We start from the raw sequence: 18,258 nt of genomic DNA on the forward strand, positions 1-18,258 counted from the left end.
GTGCGCAAACGCTTTACACATTGTCTCTGGGATAACCCTGACTGCTCGTGCCAAGCTACCAAGGGGGGTGAGCAGGGCTTATCTTCAGCGTGTAACTCCCTTGGCCTGACTAGTGATGGTTTCTGCCTGGCTTAGGCACTTGCCTAGCCAACCAGAAATCCCATTTCTAACTAATTAATTCCAGCAAGATATTGATCCTCATTCCACCTGGTCACTGTTTTCTCACCTCTTCCTTTCTTTTCTGCCTTTTTCTCTCTTACTTCCTGTCAAAGTCTGATGATGAAAAGTAAGTCCCAGTCTCCAAAAATGAGTGACAGTGCCCACTGTCTGTAACCACTTACAGAAATAAATCACTGGTTATAACGTTGGGGGGAATGCCACACACAATCCTTTTTTATTGTGCTGTGCTTTCTCTTGATTAATTTGAAGACCAATACATTTTTTATCTATTTAGGAATTTTTGTGGAGCGCTGTAAATCCCAAACATGTTGTCTAAGTGAGAGGAAAGCAACAGAACTCCTGACAGAGAAACTGGATCAGCAACAGGACATATACTCCATGATGACAGTCTGGAGACCTTTTAGCCATATGGGTCATTCATCATGATGTCCACTTTCCAGAATGCTGCCATGTAATTTTGATGATGGTAGAGTTAAGTCCCAGGTAACAATTCTTAGTCTTGCATTGGGTAGCTCGATCAGCAATGTGGTGTATGACAAGCTGTTAGCAGCTCAATGAGCAAAGTCACGTGAGGTGGGGTTTTTTAGAACAAGATATCAGTATGAGTGAATTGTTCAACACGATCTGTGTTGGCTCAATAGTAAATTGTGACTGCATGATGAGTGAAGAAAAATGTGTGGTTACCAGTGTGTTGATTAGTATGTGTCATTGCTGTGTGATGGGATGTGTTTTGTATGGTAGTATACAGTTTGCAGTTGTTTTTATTATTAGTGGCAGAATGTATGCTGAGGGATTTTGTGCCGAGAATGTTCCGCTGATGACTGCCAGAAAGTGCCCGATTAAATGGGGTGAGCAAGGTAGATGTGCTAATCGTAGTGGCGTGTGTCTTATGGGAAACTAAGTAAGAAAATACTTGTAGATGTAAATAGTAAAAGAGTAAGGAGTACCTAGCTACATATGAATATTAATTTCTAAATAAATCTCTGTGAGAGAAGTGGAGAACCTGGGATGTAAAATAAGGGGGAAGAGGTTTAATTACCTTGCCCACTGCGTTTGATAAAGTGACGACTGATGACAAGATGCAGTCATTGGTTGTTCTAAGCTTCTCCGTTGCTGTTGGGAGCTCTTGTTCTAAGGCTGCTTTTTGATTATAGTGCTTGGACAACTCTAGATGCAAATAAAAACAACACCAAATAAAACCAACATATTAATTCTTGCTTCAAAGGTCAAGGTTAACTTTCATTAAAATAAAAAAACATAGACCCCCAGAGAATGCGGCATATATTAGTGAAATCTTTTTTAAGCAAAAGCTGAAGGAGCGGGCGACAAGTTTGAACGCATTACTCAGGCTACTTAAGGCCGATCTATTGATGTTTATATTCAACTAAATGGTAGTTTAAATAATATTTTCTACGTTAGAAGATGAATCAGAACAGGTATGGCAATCAATGGCAAAACATACAATAACAGAAAATAACGTTAAAAACAGCAGGGCACTCAAGATGTAAAGGACAAATAAAAGTTCATGAATGCAAAATCAACCAATCGTAAACCAAGCATCAACTCTCTAGATTTATTTTCAAAAAGCCTTCAATTGGCAAAATTGTGATACACCTTTTATATTTTATTCTCACCAAGGTGGCTCTGGGTTTGGTTTGAAGCACAGCATTAACCAAGACAGCCAATTTAAATGATAGTTTGCTGATAACAAACAACAGTTTCCAATTAAGTCCTAAAACAGCCTACAATAATAGATTTTTCCTCACAAGGTTATATAGATTTGGTCTATGATCTACACAGAGGTGTTTCCCCCTAGGTTGAACAGGGTACTTTATTGTTTGCAATATTCTACAGTATTCAAAGAGAATTGAGAGAGCAAACAAATCGCACTTGATGCACGTAATGTTGACCCGTAAGACTGTATAAAGATGGTGACATTTGGAGATGACACTCATAAAGTGTATTGTACTTTATATTTTGTGGGCGCTTTTTCCTCTACCCGTGTCCTGATGAGTCCCAAGAGTCCCAATCACTGGGCGGAAACAAACATCAGTCTTACAGAATGGAGGAGCCTGCATATACTAGAGCTGGACACACACTTTGGACTTGTTTGAGTGCCGAATTTTTACCACTAGTGTGTATTGGACTACCTCTAATGTGGATTACTTATGGACTAATTATTCTTTTAGCAACCAACATGTATAAATGAGTGGACAGAAAAGAATAATGGATTTGCAAGAAATTTAATATATGTGATGTGATACTGAATGTTTTTAAAATTTGTTTGCAATAAAAACAACTTTTGATATCCTTCTTTTGAGTTGGCTTGTGAGTCTAGAATTGTGTCAATATATACAGGTTGGGATTATGTTACCCAAGAGTAGTGATTAATTCATTTTTTCTCTTCTAAACAGAATAAGTCAAGAGCTGGAAACCCATTTTAAGATAATTAAACAATTTAAGGTAAATACTATTTGATATCTTCATAGGAGAGATGAAGAACCGTGTATTTATAAAGTGCAGCCCTCGTCAAAAAGGCATTTGCCACAAGGATGGAAAGGAAGAGAAATACCTAAACATGCAAAGAGGGGCAGAACAGAAGAGAGCTTAATAGAAAAGATACATTTTCAGACGTTTATGAAAAATCAATTGCGAAGAAGTATTATAGAGTTCAAGTGGTCAAGAAGGGCCTAGAAAGCTGAAGAATTCATCTCCAGCTGGGGCACTTCGGTTACGAGTAGTCTGAGAAGAAACAAAGCACCTGATCTGAACGGTCAAAGAAGACAGCGAGATAGGGCACGTCTTATACACAGCCAAACGGATGATGCAGAGAACCTTGAACCAAGTTAGTTTCTTAATAGGTCATCAGTTGTGATGAAGCCGGGTGCTCTGAAACATGGTTATAATCCTCAGACTGACTAGAAATCATACTGCCTTGTTTCGCATGCTCTAGAGTTTGCAATTTTAACATTCAAGAAGGCCAAAGTGCAAGGCATTTCCTTTGTCCAGGCAAAAAAGAACAGTACAACTGATCAGCTTGGCTTAAGTGTTTTGTGGAAGAAATGGACAGATTTAATGTTGTCAGCAAGGTATAGCAGGAGGCACAAGTTTTCTGAATCTGAGCATTAATGGAGAACTTTTGTTCTGTCCAGAAGACAAGATTCTTCACCTCCTCAGCAGGAGCCGGAATATTTGCAAAGGCGGGAGGCCAAAGAGGCTTACTCCAGATGGAGTCTTTTCTCCATTCATTTTGAAAATCTTTGATATGTGACAGAGTCTCTGTTGGTAAAGAAAAGGATCAAGATTCTGAAAGAGAAGAAAAATCAAGAAAAAAAGGAACCTGAGATAAAGCAAATATGAAAATTAGCAAGTGAGGATGCACAAGGCCAGGCTCCTTTGGCACCCAGAAAAACATTCTCCATTCACCTGCAAAATAGACTAAAAAAAGGATTGTAAACTGTTGTCATACCTTTGTGATAAGTTTCCACTGCCATTGGTGTGCTTTGTTGCTTTGGTTTCTATTGAGGCAATTCGCTGGTAGAGGGGCAATCCCTCTGAAATCCAGCATAGTAAGTATGCTAGACTGGTGTTGCGGCCTGTCAGTGGGGGCAAACTCATGGCCCGTGACTCCAACTGAAGGGGGCAGACTGCAGAATGAAAGTCAGTTCAGAAGGAGAGGCACATCAAATCACAGCAAGACCAGGCAGACAAGAGAACTTACATGAGGGGGCTGAAGCGAAGTCCACGTTGCTTGAACTGATTGTTTCTTGCTTTTAATGATATTGTTTTTACATACTGGGGGAATCAATTTGACCTTTGGGGGAATACATTTGACATGTGTTTTTTAAAAGGTTGGGTTTGAAAAATACTGCATCAGTCCTCTCTTAACTTAAATAATTGCACGTTGCACTTTCAATCCACTCCTCTTGCGGGAGGCAGGGCGTCCATTTTGAATGGCCATCTTTGAATTTCGTATCACTAGTGGTCGGCAGGCAACAGTATTTAATATGCCTGCCACAGCCGACGCGCATCCGTTGAGGTAAGTTCACGTTGCTTGAACTAATCGTTTCTTACTTTTAATTATATCGTATTTACATGCTGGGGGAACCAATTTGAAAATTTGAACTTTGGGGGAATACATTTGACAGTCCTTTTAATAACTTAAATAATTGCATGTTGCACTTTCACTGCACCCCTCTTCCGGTTGGCAGGATATCCATTTTGATTGGCCATGTTTGAATTTCGGCGCTCTAGTAGTTGGCAGGCACCAATATTTAATGTGCCTGCCACTGCGGACGAGGCAGCCTATCTGCATCAGGGAGGCGGCCAGCGCCAGCCACGCTGCCCGAAGTCAATTCGGTATTTCCATGACATCACACTTTTTTAAATCGCGCAATACTGTCTCTCATAACTTTGATACTTGTTTAGCACCTAATAAAATGATGGGCCCCTTAACTTGCCGAAACTGCAGACCAAGCTTAGACCCATAATTAAACCATCAAATCCTCCAACAAGTATCCGTCAGTAAATCGTTTAAATGGGGGGCTTATTAATGCCCGTTCCTTGTGTAAACCTCACTGATTCCCTAGCTCAACTTTTTTTTATTACAGAATCAAGGCAGAAAGATTGGTGCAACCCAGACATTGCCCTAGGCCCTACCCCTATTATACGTTACAAAAGGGGGTGGTGATGGACGGAGCATCTGAACGAATCAAACACTCACACCCAGTCAACAGATCTGGTTTTAATCCTTCACCGTTCTTTAGCCCACTCTGCCACCCCGTTCAGATATGGCCATATGCAAATCAGTCTGACCCTGTGCCTCATGGGAACAGTCCAGCCCGAACTGCCAAGCCATGCCTTTCCAGGACCGGAAACAAGCTTCCAAGGACCGGTTTCTGGCATTCCAGCCATCTTCAGCCAGGCTTGCTTGAATCCAGAGGCAAAGTGAGCAAGGGACTCACGTCTGAGCATACCCTGCCAACTTATGGCGAACAAAGCGGTACAAAAGGGGGTGGTGATGGACGGAGCATCTGAACCAATCAAACGCTCACACCCAGTCAACAGATCTGGGTTTAATCCATCACCGTTCTTTAGCCCACTCTGCCACCCCAGTTCAGACATGGCCATATGCGAATCAGTTTGACCCTGTGCCTCATGGGAACAGTCCAGCCCTAACTGCCAAGCCATGCCTTCCCTGGACCGGAAACAAGCTTCCTAGGACCGGTTTCTTGCATTCCAGCCGTCTTCAGCCCGGCTTGCTTCAATCCAGTGGCAAAGTGAGCAAGGGACTCACGTCTGAGCATACCCTGCCACACTTATGGCGAACAAAGCGGTACAAAAGAGGGTGGTGATGGACGGAGCATCTGAACCAATCAAACACTCACACCCAGACAACAGATCTGGGTTTAATCCATCACCGTTCTTTAGCCCACTCTGCCACCCCAGTTCAGACATGGCCATGTGCATATCAGTCTGACCCTGTGCCCCTATTATACAGCATCTGGAGACAGGATAGAACAATGACGCTGGGAGGTGGACTTGCGAATATTCATCACAAATCACTCCAATTCGTAACCTATGACCTTCTTCATTTGAAAGGAACAGAAAGCCTTGGTTTCTATTTTAAGCTTAATGGATCTCGCTCAAAGGCAGGAGGGCTCAAACATCGCCCCCCAGGCCCTAGCTCCGACATTTTTGAATCTCTTGGGGACACATTAGGCCCTTTCATTCTTGAGTACTCTAATTTTACTCTTTTGGGGGACTTTAACCTCCATCTTGAGAGTGAATATGAACCCAGAGTAGGGAACTTCTTAGATATTTTGGGGACTCTCTGGCGCACTCAGTTAGTTCTACTACCCACACACAGTGCAGGACATATCCAATAGACCAAGTTGATAGCCAACCTCGATTTGACTAAAAGTGCATTGGCCTCCATACCCACGTTAACAGGTAACACCACTGAAGACATTCACCGTTTTCAGTCTTAGATCAGCAAGGTCAGCAAAGAATTATCCTACATAGCGCAAAAAACATTTAAAAAAAAACGAAACACACTCCGAAGGCCTCAGCCCCTTGGTACACCCAGGCATTGGCAGACTAGCATCACCACTGTAAACAGTTAGAGCAGAGGCAGAGAAGAGCGTACAAAACTGAAGATCTAGTCTAATTTAGAGCCGCTCTCAAAATCTACCACTTACAAATTAAATCAGCAAAAAAGGTTTATTTCTCTAAGCAAATAACAGACGCTCAGAAGATCAAAAATCCATTTTCGAAATAACTTCCTACGTTCAAAATCACTAGACAAAGACATCCGTCCCTCTCAGACCCTATGCAACCAGATCTCTTCCTTTTTGAGGAAAACATTCAAAAAAATCCCCAAAACATTTAGTACTAAGCCTACAGGTCCTCTAGATCCTACACAGGATCATCCCTTCCATAGCATTAGCCTTTGACTCAGGTCAAACAATTCTTGCATGCAAATCCAGCTCCCCTTTTTTCGCCTGCCCGCCTGCTGTCCTTCATGCCATTGTGGATGTTGCCAATTCAGTAACTCATAAAAACATGTATTCTTCATTAGCTACAGCAGCAGTCCCTGTAGACTGGGGGCTTGCAGCAGTCAAACAGGTCTGAAAAAATAGGTTGCAGATCACTCCACTCTGTCAAACCTACGTCCTTTCTCGCTACTTCCTACCCATGACAAAATCATTGAAAAACTGGTTAATAACCAGCTAACAAACTTTCTAGAAGAGGCCAAGATTGTGCACCCCCGCCAATCGGATTTCCGTCCTAAACATTCAACTGAATCAGCACTATTGGAAATCGCAGATACTTTAAAATTAACTCTTGACTCTGGGACGAATGCAGTGCTGATCCTCTATCAGCCGCTTTTGACACCATCTGACATGATATACTATTACATCGTATAAAAGGTTTTGGCATATTCCATCCATACTATAGGAAAACTGTCACTCTGGGACCTTATCTGTCAACTGAATGACCCATTACATCAGGCGTACCGCAGGGTTATTCTCTTAACCCTGTATTATGTGATATCTACATGAGCCCACTCATCTCGCTGACATCATCCTTTTAATATTGAAACAACCTCATACACTGATGACATGTAGCTGATCCTAGCCCTAAATAAAGATACAACAGATTTGCAAGTCATCCAGGGGATGCAACTCAACCACCTCAAATGTAATACAGACAAGACAGAGATCATGCTAGTAGGGATTTCAAAACCTTTCAACCAGGTTTCATGGTGGCCTGAAGAGGCCCCCACTACCCAATACCGTTGAGGTGGTAAACAATCTTGGCCTAAAATTTGACGCCTCTCTCTTGAACCGCCCACAAGCACTCGCAGTGGCAGGAATGTGTTTCAAGCTGATAAACTCTCAAAAAGGTCTTCAACTTTATTCTCTGCTCAGCAAGAGAGATGGTGGCCGTGGCACTAATCACATCAATATTAGATTACTGGAGCAGCCTGTATGCAGGCGCCACCAAACAAGTGTTACAGGAATTTCAAACAGTACAACACGCAGCTGCTCATCTGGTACTGAAATTGTCCCGCCGCTTCTTGGCATCAGCAGCTCTTAAAACTCTGCACTAGCTGTCAATTCATAAAAGAGTACTGTTCAAGATCCTGCTACTTACCTTTAGAGCCTGTAGAGCATCAGGGCCAAGATACCTAGTTTCTAAATGTACGCCTTATGTTACCACTCACACGCTCAGATCTTCATCAACAAATTTTCCTAAACCTCCTACCTTTAGGTACATGACAAAAGGTAGTAAATCCCTTGCCGTCCTCGGTGCTAGATCCTGGCCATTTTAGACCTACTGAATCAGAACTTCTATTTAAGAGACTTCTGAAAACCTGGATCTTTTCAGCTCCGGGCTCTGTGCTTTTTCCTCATCTAGTGACCTGACTTTTTTCATGTATGCTCTGTACTCCAATTAATTTCTGCACACCGCCAGGATGCTCCATGGGTAGCGGAAGCTGTGTTCTCCAATTGTAATATTCAATTCATTTCAAATAGGGTTGACCCAGCACTGGGCTGGGGAACCACATGCTCACTGGCAAGTGTGATTTTTCACTGGCGATGGGCCTGTACCCCATGGTAGATGAAGAGGCAAGGCATGCCATAACAGCTGGGGAACCAGGATGGACAGGCAGATAGTGTACGTATGTATGCATGTAAATAGCATCTCTATAGCACAAACCTAGCCAAACGGCAGCCGAGTGTTATATTGGGTCAAAAACAAGAATAAAGTCAATGAGTGATAGGAAAGGTACATGTGGATGGTTAATGCACTGTGATGCCGTGTTCTTAAAAAAGGTGAGCTGTCAATTCTTTCCTAAATTGGAGCCACGTTGGGGAGGTCCGGATAGATATAGGGATGCTGTCTAACATCCTAGATGCATACGTGGAAGAAGTTTGCTGACTTGTTTTTTCTTTTTTTACACTTTTTAGTCTGCAGTCTGATGGTATCCTGGCTGCGGGCGTGTCGAGAATCGTGAGCTTGTTTGCAAGACAAGCAGAGATGCTAGTCGTGATGGCTTTGCACATGATGCAGCTAGTTTAGAAGATGGAAGGTCCAGCTGTAGAGTACTCAGGGGACCCTGTAAATAGTAGGACCTGAGTGAGCTACCATGCTGGCCCTCAACTAGGGATCATAACAATGAACTATGTTCAATTTAGACCTCAAGGATCTCTTGTGGAAGGAACACTCCACAGAGATTGCATTTTAATGCTTCTCCTCAGCGCATAATGTTCACATTAGTTTGGACCACATAATCACTACACCTGTCAAGAACAGCCCAACCTTTTGGACCTAGAGTACCAGTGTAAACAGGGCAAGACAATATTGTATCATTCAACATAAACCATAACTAAAGTTAGAATCAAAACACCAACGCAGAAACTTCCTTCAGATTGATTAAGGAACACTGATTTTAGGATTACAAGGAAATAGTATATTACTTTGAAACTAAGAGAAAACTAGGTAAAACTAGAGGCTTAGAATGACACGCCTTAAAAAAGTAATCAGAGGCTTTGCCATGAAATGGAGGTTATAAGTAGAGTTAGTTTATGCCATCAATGTTTAAAGTGAGATGAGGGACCCATAGTAACAATACATCTGTGTGTCTCCATCAACTAGCATCAACTTCTAACGATAGGCTCCACAATCCATCATCCCCAAGGTATTGAACCACACACAGGAATGATGATACAGCTTACATCAAGTACTGACACATGAGGGACTCCCAAAACTACCAATCTAATTATGCTGTACATAGTTTGTTCTTTGTTACGGGATAGAAATACATCTAAAGGTGTACTGTGTTATGTGGCTTATATGTTGTGAATAGACTACTGCCTGTAAGAGAAGATAGTTTCCTACATTTGCAAATTAGTTATAATGTATTCTAATAGGTATATGAACAAGATATGACTGCATAAAACCAGGTTAAGGTATAATCAAGATGTTGTTTTCTTGAAGGAGATGCGCAAGTAATGTGGGTTCTGTGTCACAAGACACGTAATTTTGATTTTCCTGAGGACAATATACTGCGCTTGTTCTGTCAGGTATACTAGAAGATTACATAATGCCCCTTGTAGCATACTGATACATTTACTACACACTTGTTTCAGATGATTCATACACATTAAACAATTTTTGCTCTGACCATTCCTGGAAGATGACAAAGACCGGATTTGGGTGTTTGCTTTCAATGAGAATTGTGACACGTGTTCTAAGATATATTATGATTACTAGGAAAGTACTACTAAATATCTCAAAGGACAATTTCCTTCTTTATTGTTTTACTAGTTTACATTGTGAGTTTTTTTTAAAAAATAAACTTTTTGCTAATTCTACCATGCACATCAACATACATGTATTTTTTTAACTTTCTGCATACGTAAATGTAAAAACATACATAAGGACACTAAATATATGGAGCTCACTGTACTGAACACTTTTCTTTTCGCACCAGAGGGGAATTCTTTGAATAGGTACAACTCACACTTGTGGTGTAAGGGTATTTTTAGATTATATTTGGATTTTTTGTTTATATTGAATTTCCAGCCCTGACGAAGTCAACAGTCATATATTTACTGTGACGAAACACGTTGGCTGCTTGTGTTTCTTTGGCTTGATATACAGAAACGATAAACAACCAGATTTGGATTATATAGATCTGAGAACTGTTAATGAAGTGTGTGGGCAATCAGTGACTTAAAAATTAGACTGGGATTATTCCCAGCTTTAGAAGGTGTAGGAGCGGCTGCCTTCATCCCCATCTGCTCTGCACCTAGCGTTTGACAGTACTCTTGGAAATATTTTATTGACAATAGAATCTAAAGGCGATTACCTGAAGTAGTCTTGCCATTCCTCATTACTATATGAAATATAAACTGTAGCAGGTAGGGAGCGAGTCAAGTCTGAGAGGCTGTTGACTAGGTTGTCAACAAGGAAAACTCCATAGCATTTAGTAATCTATTAGAATGATGATGATAGGACACTAGAAGACACCAAAGTGAGGATAAGTTATATTTTTTTACACTATTTGGGAGGACTGTACACGTATCGGGGAGATACAAGTCAAAAGTTGGCTTGGTGAGTATGTCTTCCTAAACCTCTGCCAGGAGCGGAGAGTCTGCTAGAAAGTAACTTATTTATAGCAGAAGTCATTTTGGTCACACACAACTTAAACAAAGGGAAAGCCCCTGCTGGCAAATACATTCTTGAGTTTTATACTACATATGAACACATACTGGCAAAGGAACTACTGACATTATATAATGAAGTGCGTTTGATAGGCTGTCAACCAGAATCAATGCAAGAGCTCAGGATAGTTATGACTTCTATACGCAATAAAGATCCTTCAGATGTTAGCAAAATAATGTATAAACCATCCTTGATGTTCATAATAAGTTATATGGCAAAATACTAGGCCTAAAACCGCAAAAGGGGATTTTGTATTTATTTATTAATTGCATTGTACTTAACTGATGATGATTAAACAGGATTTACACAACACATAAACACAATGCAGAATTTTTAAAGTACAACCTATAGTAGGGGATATATATCAGACGCATAGAAACATTACAAGGTGGCAATAATGGGTGACTTGAAAGCATTCGATATGTTTGGAGGAACGTGTGTAATACAAGTTCTGATAATTATGAATTTCGGGCTGAAATGCATTTGCTACGTTTGATTGCTCCATACTTCTCCACAGACCAAGTAGGCACTAAACCTACAATATCAGACAGATGTAATTTGTGCAGGGGTACCAGACACAAGTGCCTCGTCATCGCAGGAGTTACCCTGGCAATTGAATCATTAGCTATTATTGTTCAGATAAACAAGTAGGGACTGGTGATACTAATGGAAAAGAGAAGCACGTTGATTCTATGCATGCTAATGACATGCTGTTTACCTAAGGGATCCAGGTATCACAACTAATACATTGTTTCATCCAGATGGGGCAATTAGGTGAAATTTAAGGACTCAGAATCAAATGGGATACCCTGCTGCCGTTGTTCCCAGCGAAGGCCCTTGAGGTTGTGACAATAGATGTAGTCCTGGTACTTCAGCTCCGAGTTGAGGCTATTGCTTTCAGATATTTGGGAATACAAGTAACTGAACATCGATGAAATTATACTCAATTTACAAAAGTCATTAGACCCTTGGATTAGGTTGCCTCAGTCCCATATGGGACATATACCCACTACCTAAATGATAATTCAACGTAATTGTTTATACACATGGGCACTATGTGTCAGCTGCCAAACTCACTGTTCAAAGAGATTAACTGGATCATAACCCGGTTTCTGTGGTAGGAAAAGTAGTTGGGTGGAGCTAAGCAGGCTGACGTGGACCATTTATATTTAGCAGTATACCAACAGCTGTACCACTGAAATCCTGACTCAGTAGCTGAAAGGGTGCTTCACATACTCAATGTTAAAAGAGCCTAATCAACTTTATGTCGCCTTTACCAATCTCCATACGAGGTTTCCTATTTTTAAAGCTGGTATTGCCGAATGGATAGTTAAATGTATCGAAACATGTTACATTTGAGCTAAGAGCACTCTACCAGCTACCCCAAGAGTACACTCTACATGGAAAAAGGGGGACACTCTAACTTATCTAGGTAAGAACCCTATCATGGATATATGTCTAAGGCCGCTACTTGGTCAGCACCACACACTTTTACTAAGCAGCGCTGTGTAGACCTACTTGCATGTCAGTAAGGTTTAGTTGGCCAAGCGTTTCAAAGGACATGATTTCAAACACCTGAATGATCTTCTAGCTAGCCACTGCCTTTTAGGGTACTGATTTACAATCTATGCAGAGCATGAGTAGCTACAGCCACACATGCTACTAATGGAGCTCTGTGACTTTGTGATAATATCATGTAGCGGTCCCCCACTACAAAAGCTAGCATTTATTGCATGTTTGATATACTATTCACAAATTATTAATCTCATATAACAAGCACCCAGTCTTTGAGTCAAGCTGTTCCACATACACTACTTACCCATCAGCAGGAAATTAATCCCGAGGCGAAGCTGTGTTGTGACTCAATGTGCAAACAATCCACACTTATAGTTATACCTTTTATTTATACTTTACGCACCACCACTTGTGCACCTCCATACCCAGGGTATTCAGCTCATCAGCAACACTAAATTAACTATAATTTGTTCTTTCTCCATGCATTGCTAATACCCTTTTATATTATATCACTTACATAATCTAAAATCATATTATTGTAAATAATAATTATGGCATTGCAAATCATATCTTTTGTGAGAACATAGTACATGGTAGAGTGGTGAGCTATAGTTAATTCAGTGTGGTTACTGAGCACCACCCCCTCCCCAAAGAATAAACATTGGCCCCATGGGGTGGGACCCACAAGGCCCTTTCGTGGCTCAGGAGCAGGAGAACATGCCCCCTCTTCTTTAAAAAAAAAAAAAGGAAAATGCTACTAACCAGTATGCATCTGTTCTTGGCATGTATTGCTGCACATCACTACACTATGCATTAGATCGCCACCTGGTGTTGGGCTCGGATGATTGCATGTTGTTGTCGTCTTGGAAGAAGTCTTTTGTAGTTACGAGATAGGTGACTCCTCCCTTAGACGATAGTGTGCATGGGCATCGGCTCCATCCTTAGATTGTTTTTCGCCATGATGGGAAATGATAGAGTTAGTAGAAGTAAAGAAAAGATGTCCATGTGTGTGCATCTAAGTAAGATAGAAACTGGAACAGATACAAGTCCCGGGGAAGCCGGAGGGCCTTGCCTTGCATAGGTCTTCTAAGGGGATGTTTTCTAAGAAAGCCATGGAGGCTCCTAGCTTGCGTGTGGAGTGCGCTCTAGGAGGAACTGTTAGTGTACGTTTTGCTTTTTGATATCAGACTTGTATGCATTTTACAATCCACCTTGCAATTCCACCCTTAGAGATGGGGTTGCCTTTATGAGGCGGAGAGAAAGATACAAATAATTGTTTTGTTTTTCGAAAAGATTTAGTCCTATCTATATAGTAGAGAAGAGCTCTTTTAACATCTAGAGTGTGTAGAGCTCTTTCTGCCACAGAGTCAGGGTTTTGGAAAAACACTGGTAACTCTACAGATTAAATGAAAAGGAGTAATGACTTTTGGAAGGAATTTGGGATTAGTTCTTAGAACCACTTTATTACGATGTAGTTGTAAAAAAGTTTCTTGTATTGTGAATGCTTGTATCTCACTTAGGGCCAGATGTAGGTAGCCCTTTACCGATCGGAATCGGCCGAAAATACCGATTTTCGGCCGTTTCCGATCGGTAAAGGGCTATTGAGATGTAGGGGCACATTTTTGGTAATTTTACCGAATCGGTATCATTACAGAATCGGTAAATTTACCGATTCGGTAATATGTACCGAATCGGTAAAATAATTACCGATTCGGTAATATTTACCGATTCGGTAAAATTACCGAAAATGCAATGTAGGTAGGCAATGTACCTTCTGCACATGGCTTACAGAATCGGTATTTTACCATGGAATACAAATCCATGGTAAAATACCGATTCCTGTGTACATGCACATCTGTGCATGTACACATGTGCCATGTGACAGACAGACGTGCCGTTAGGGCATGTCTGTGTGCCACATTGCACACATGCCCGTTTTGGGGGTGCTAGAGGGTGTCAAAGTGACACCCCCTGCACCCTTGTGAATTCTTTAATTACCGATTCGGTAAATACCGAATCGGTAATGCCTAATCATTCCTATGGGCTTCAAAGCCCATAGGAATGAATGGGCATTACCGATTCGGTATTTACCGATTCGGTAATTAAAGAATTGCTAAGGATTCGGTAACGAATCTAGATGTTGGGACCTACATACCATTTACCGATTTTGAAATACCGAATCGGTAGGATTCGGTATTTCAAAATCGGTAAATGGGATTTACCTACATCGGGCCCTTACTCTTCTAAAAGAGGTGATAGCAATAAGAAAAGCGGTTTTCCAGGTGAGGAATTGCAGTTTACATTTGTGTAGAGGTTCAAAAGGGGGTCCCATGAGCCTTGTAAGAACCACGTTGAGGTTCCACACTGGAGATGGTGGTAACCTGGGTGGAATGATTCTTTTTAATCCTTCCATAAATGCTTTAATTGCAGGTACTTTAAAAAGAGACAGATGTTGTCTGTTTTGTAAATATGCCGCAATTGCTGCAAGGTGTAGGCGTATGGATGAATATGCCAAGTTACACCTTTGTAAATGTAAAAGTTAGCAAATGATATTTTGGATATAAACATCCAGGGGATCAACTTGATTATTATTGCAGTAAATGGAAAATCTCTTCCATTTAGCAGCATAGCAAGCTCTGGTAGTAGGTCTCTGGCCTCTTTAATGATGTTCATACAGTCTGGTTGTAGGTTAAGATAACCAAACTCTAAGACTTCAGGAGCCAGATCGCCAAATTCAGTGGATTTGGGTCCGGATGTCCGATGTCTCCATGGTTCTGTGTGAGCAGGGATGGAGTCAGACGTAGCTTTTGGTGTGGAACTAGAGAGAGTTCTAGCAGTGTGGTGAACCACGGTTGGTGTGCTCATGTGGGAGCTACTTGGATCAATTTTAGGGATTGTTGTCTGAGCTTGCGTACCACTAATGGTATTAGTGGTATGGGCGGAAAAGCGTATGCAAATCTGCCTGACCAGTTCATCCATATCGCATTGCCCTTGGACAGCAGGTGTGGAAACCTGGCGGCGAAGGTTGGGCATTTTGCGTTTTCGTGTGTGGCAAACAGATCTATGTCTGGATGACCCCACTTGTGAAAGAATGGTTGAAGAACCTGTGGATGTAGTTCCCATTTGTGAATTTGTTGTGTCTGCCGACTCAACAGATCTGCTATCTGATTGCGAATTCCTGGAAGGTGCTCTGCCAACAAATATATGTTTTGTGGAATGGCCCATCTCCAAATGCTCTGTGCGAGTTGGGACAGTTGTAGAGAGTGTGTCCCCCCCCTGTTTTTGTATGTAATACTTGGCTGTCATGTTGTCCGTCCGGATCAAGACAGCTTTGTTCTGTACTTGTACTTGTAATGTTTTGAGTGCTAAGAAAAATGCTAGCAGCTCTAGATGGTTGATATGGAACAATTGTTGTTGACTGTTCCAGTGTCCTTGAGTTTTATGGTGTAGGAGATGCGCTCCCCATCCTGTGAGGGATGCGTCTGCTGTAAGCACTAGCTGTGGAACAGGCTCGAGGAATGTCCGCCCCTATGTCAAGTTTTTGGCATTCCACCACTGCAGAGAGCAATGTGTGCAGCTGTCTACCAACACCAGGTTTGTTAGTTGCCCTTGTGCCTGGTTCCATTGCTGTGCTAGACATTCTTGTAACAGGCGCATCTGCAGTCTTGCATATGGTACTATGAAGATGCAATATGCCATCATGCCTATTAGTCTCATGAACAATCTGGCTTGCAGAGACTGTTGTTGTTGAAAGATTGTGACTAAGGCTTGAATGCTCTGTATCCTTGCTGGACTGGGATACGCTAGAGCAGTAGATGTATTTATTGTTGCCCCTGGATACTGATGTATGTGAGAGGGTTGGAGGTGCGACTTGGTGTAGTTTATTGTGAACCTTAAGTCGTGCAACGTTTGAATTGTCTGTTGTGTGTGTTGGACACACTGATTGAATGACTTTTGTAAATTGAGTATAATTTCATCGATGTTCGTGGTGCTGTTGTCACTCTGAATGGAAGGACCTTGAACTGATAATTTTGTCCTTCCAGTACAAACCTCAAATACTTCCTGTGAGCAGGATGTATAGGAATGAGGAAGTAGGCGTTCTTTAGGTCTAGCGTCATAAGGAAATCACCTTGTTGCAGCAGTGGGAGCACTTGCTGTAAAGTGATCATATGAAAATGATCTGACTGTATGTAATGACTGAGGGGCCTGAGGTCGAGAATTGGTCTTAGTGTCCCGTCCTTTTTGAGAATTAGAAAATACAGCGAGTAAACCCGTGTTCCCTGTTCTTGTAAAGGAAATAGTTGTATTGCATCATTTTGTAGAAGTGACAGAACTTCTTGTTTGAGCAGAGTAAGGTGTTCTGTGGACATTGGACGCTGCCTGGGTGGTATGTGTGGAGGGGTTGCTGTAAGTTCTAGGCAGTAGCCATACTGGATAATCTGTCTTACTCACTTGTCTGTTGTGATGGAGTTCCAGACAGGTAGGAATTGCGTTAATCTGCCCCCCACAGGAGTGGGATACTGTTGGGGGGAGCAGGGGGAAGTCACTCTTTGTAGTGGAAGAGGTTCTATTACTGTTGTTTCCCCGATCTCTTCCCTTGTTGTTATTCCCTCTATATCCTCCTCTAAAATAGCCTTTGTTAGAGGATGTTTGTGTGTTGGATTTGAAGGATGTTGTGTTGTTGCACCTGTTTGTTTGGAGCCCCCTCTATAGAAGGAGCGACGAAAGGAACTTCTAGTTTGTGTGGACTGCAAAGCTCCCATAGATTTGGCAGTGTCTGTATCCTTCTTCATTTTTTCCAGTGTTGTGTCTACCTCTGGTCCAAACAATTGGTTTGATTAAATGGTTGACTTAAAATGGTAATTTGGACTTCCTGGTTAAATCCTGAAATGTGTAGCCACGCATGTCTCCTAAGTAGTACACTAGTATTTACAGCTAACAACAATACTTTGTTCCCGAGCAATCAAATACAGTATTAGAGAGCAATTATTTCCATATTTTCAGTCCAAACAAATCCTCCAGATTGTGCCATTCAAAAAATAAATTCTTTATTTTCTTTATGTAGAGGTTTGAAGTGACAAGTTCTGAGAGATGATCCTATGTAGTTGGTATCATCCAATGTAGCCAAACAGCCGACACGTGTTTCGTCTTGGGGACATATCACCCAATGACTTCCTCAGGGCAATCAGTTCTATGGTAGTCTCATCATCATGACTGAAGTGTATCTGTGTACGGTCGCATATAATAATGGTCTAAAGGCAAATAAGTTCCGTTGCGTTTCTCATGTTCCAAAGTCAGCCTAATCAAAAAGCAGCGAAAATGTCTCAAAGTGGACTAATTTTTCCAGGTCCAATCAGTTTATCACATAGAAGTTCTTTAGTCTTAGGAGGACTAAAAATTCAGGTCCAACGATAAAGTAGTGTAGCAAGTCCTAGATCAGGTCCCGGAGAGTACTCCCGCCATCATTCGATCGCCGTCACTAGTATTTACAGCTATAGATGCAGTATCTACAACGTCTAGTGCGCACTTGATTGAGGCGTTAGAAATGAGTTTGCCTTCTTGTATAAGGTCATTTGCTTGTGCCTTATATTGTTCAGGTAGATGGTTCAGCAGTTTCTCTAACTGATCATAATCAGCCCTATCATATCGGGAAAGGAGGGCTTGTGTATTAGCTATCCGCCATATGTTGGTAGCTTGTGCGGCTATTTATGACCTTGGATTCTTTGTCAGGTGGAGGAGCTTCACCTGAAGTTTTTGAGTTTGCTCTCTTCCTAGCATTGGATACAACTAGGGAATCTAATGGTAGTTACCCTTTAATGTAGGCTG

At 41.5% G+C, this 18,258-nt stretch overlaps 1 protein-coding gene across 1 annotated transcript in view; it reads right to left on the bottom strand.

The window, feature by feature from the left end:
• PPP1R21 (protein phosphatase 1 regulatory subunit 21) overlaps positions 1 to 18,258 on the bottom strand; it is a 383,731-nt gene that overhangs the window by 170,172 nt on the left and 195,301 nt on the right. The window contains exon 14 of the mRNA XM_086927763.1: positions 1,220 to 1,347. Within this exon, the coding sequence (XP_086783889.1) occupies positions 1,220 to 1,347 (128 nt within the window). The remainder of the gene's footprint in view (positions 1 to 1,219; positions 1,348 to 18,258) is intronic.

The sequence above is a fragment of the Lissotriton vulgaris genome, chromosome 6 (genome assembly GCF_964263255.1).
Source record: "Lissotriton vulgaris chromosome 6, aLisVul1.2, whole genome shotgun sequence".
Taxonomy (NCBI): domain Eukaryota; kingdom Metazoa; phylum Chordata; class Amphibia; order Caudata; family Salamandridae; genus Lissotriton; species Lissotriton vulgaris.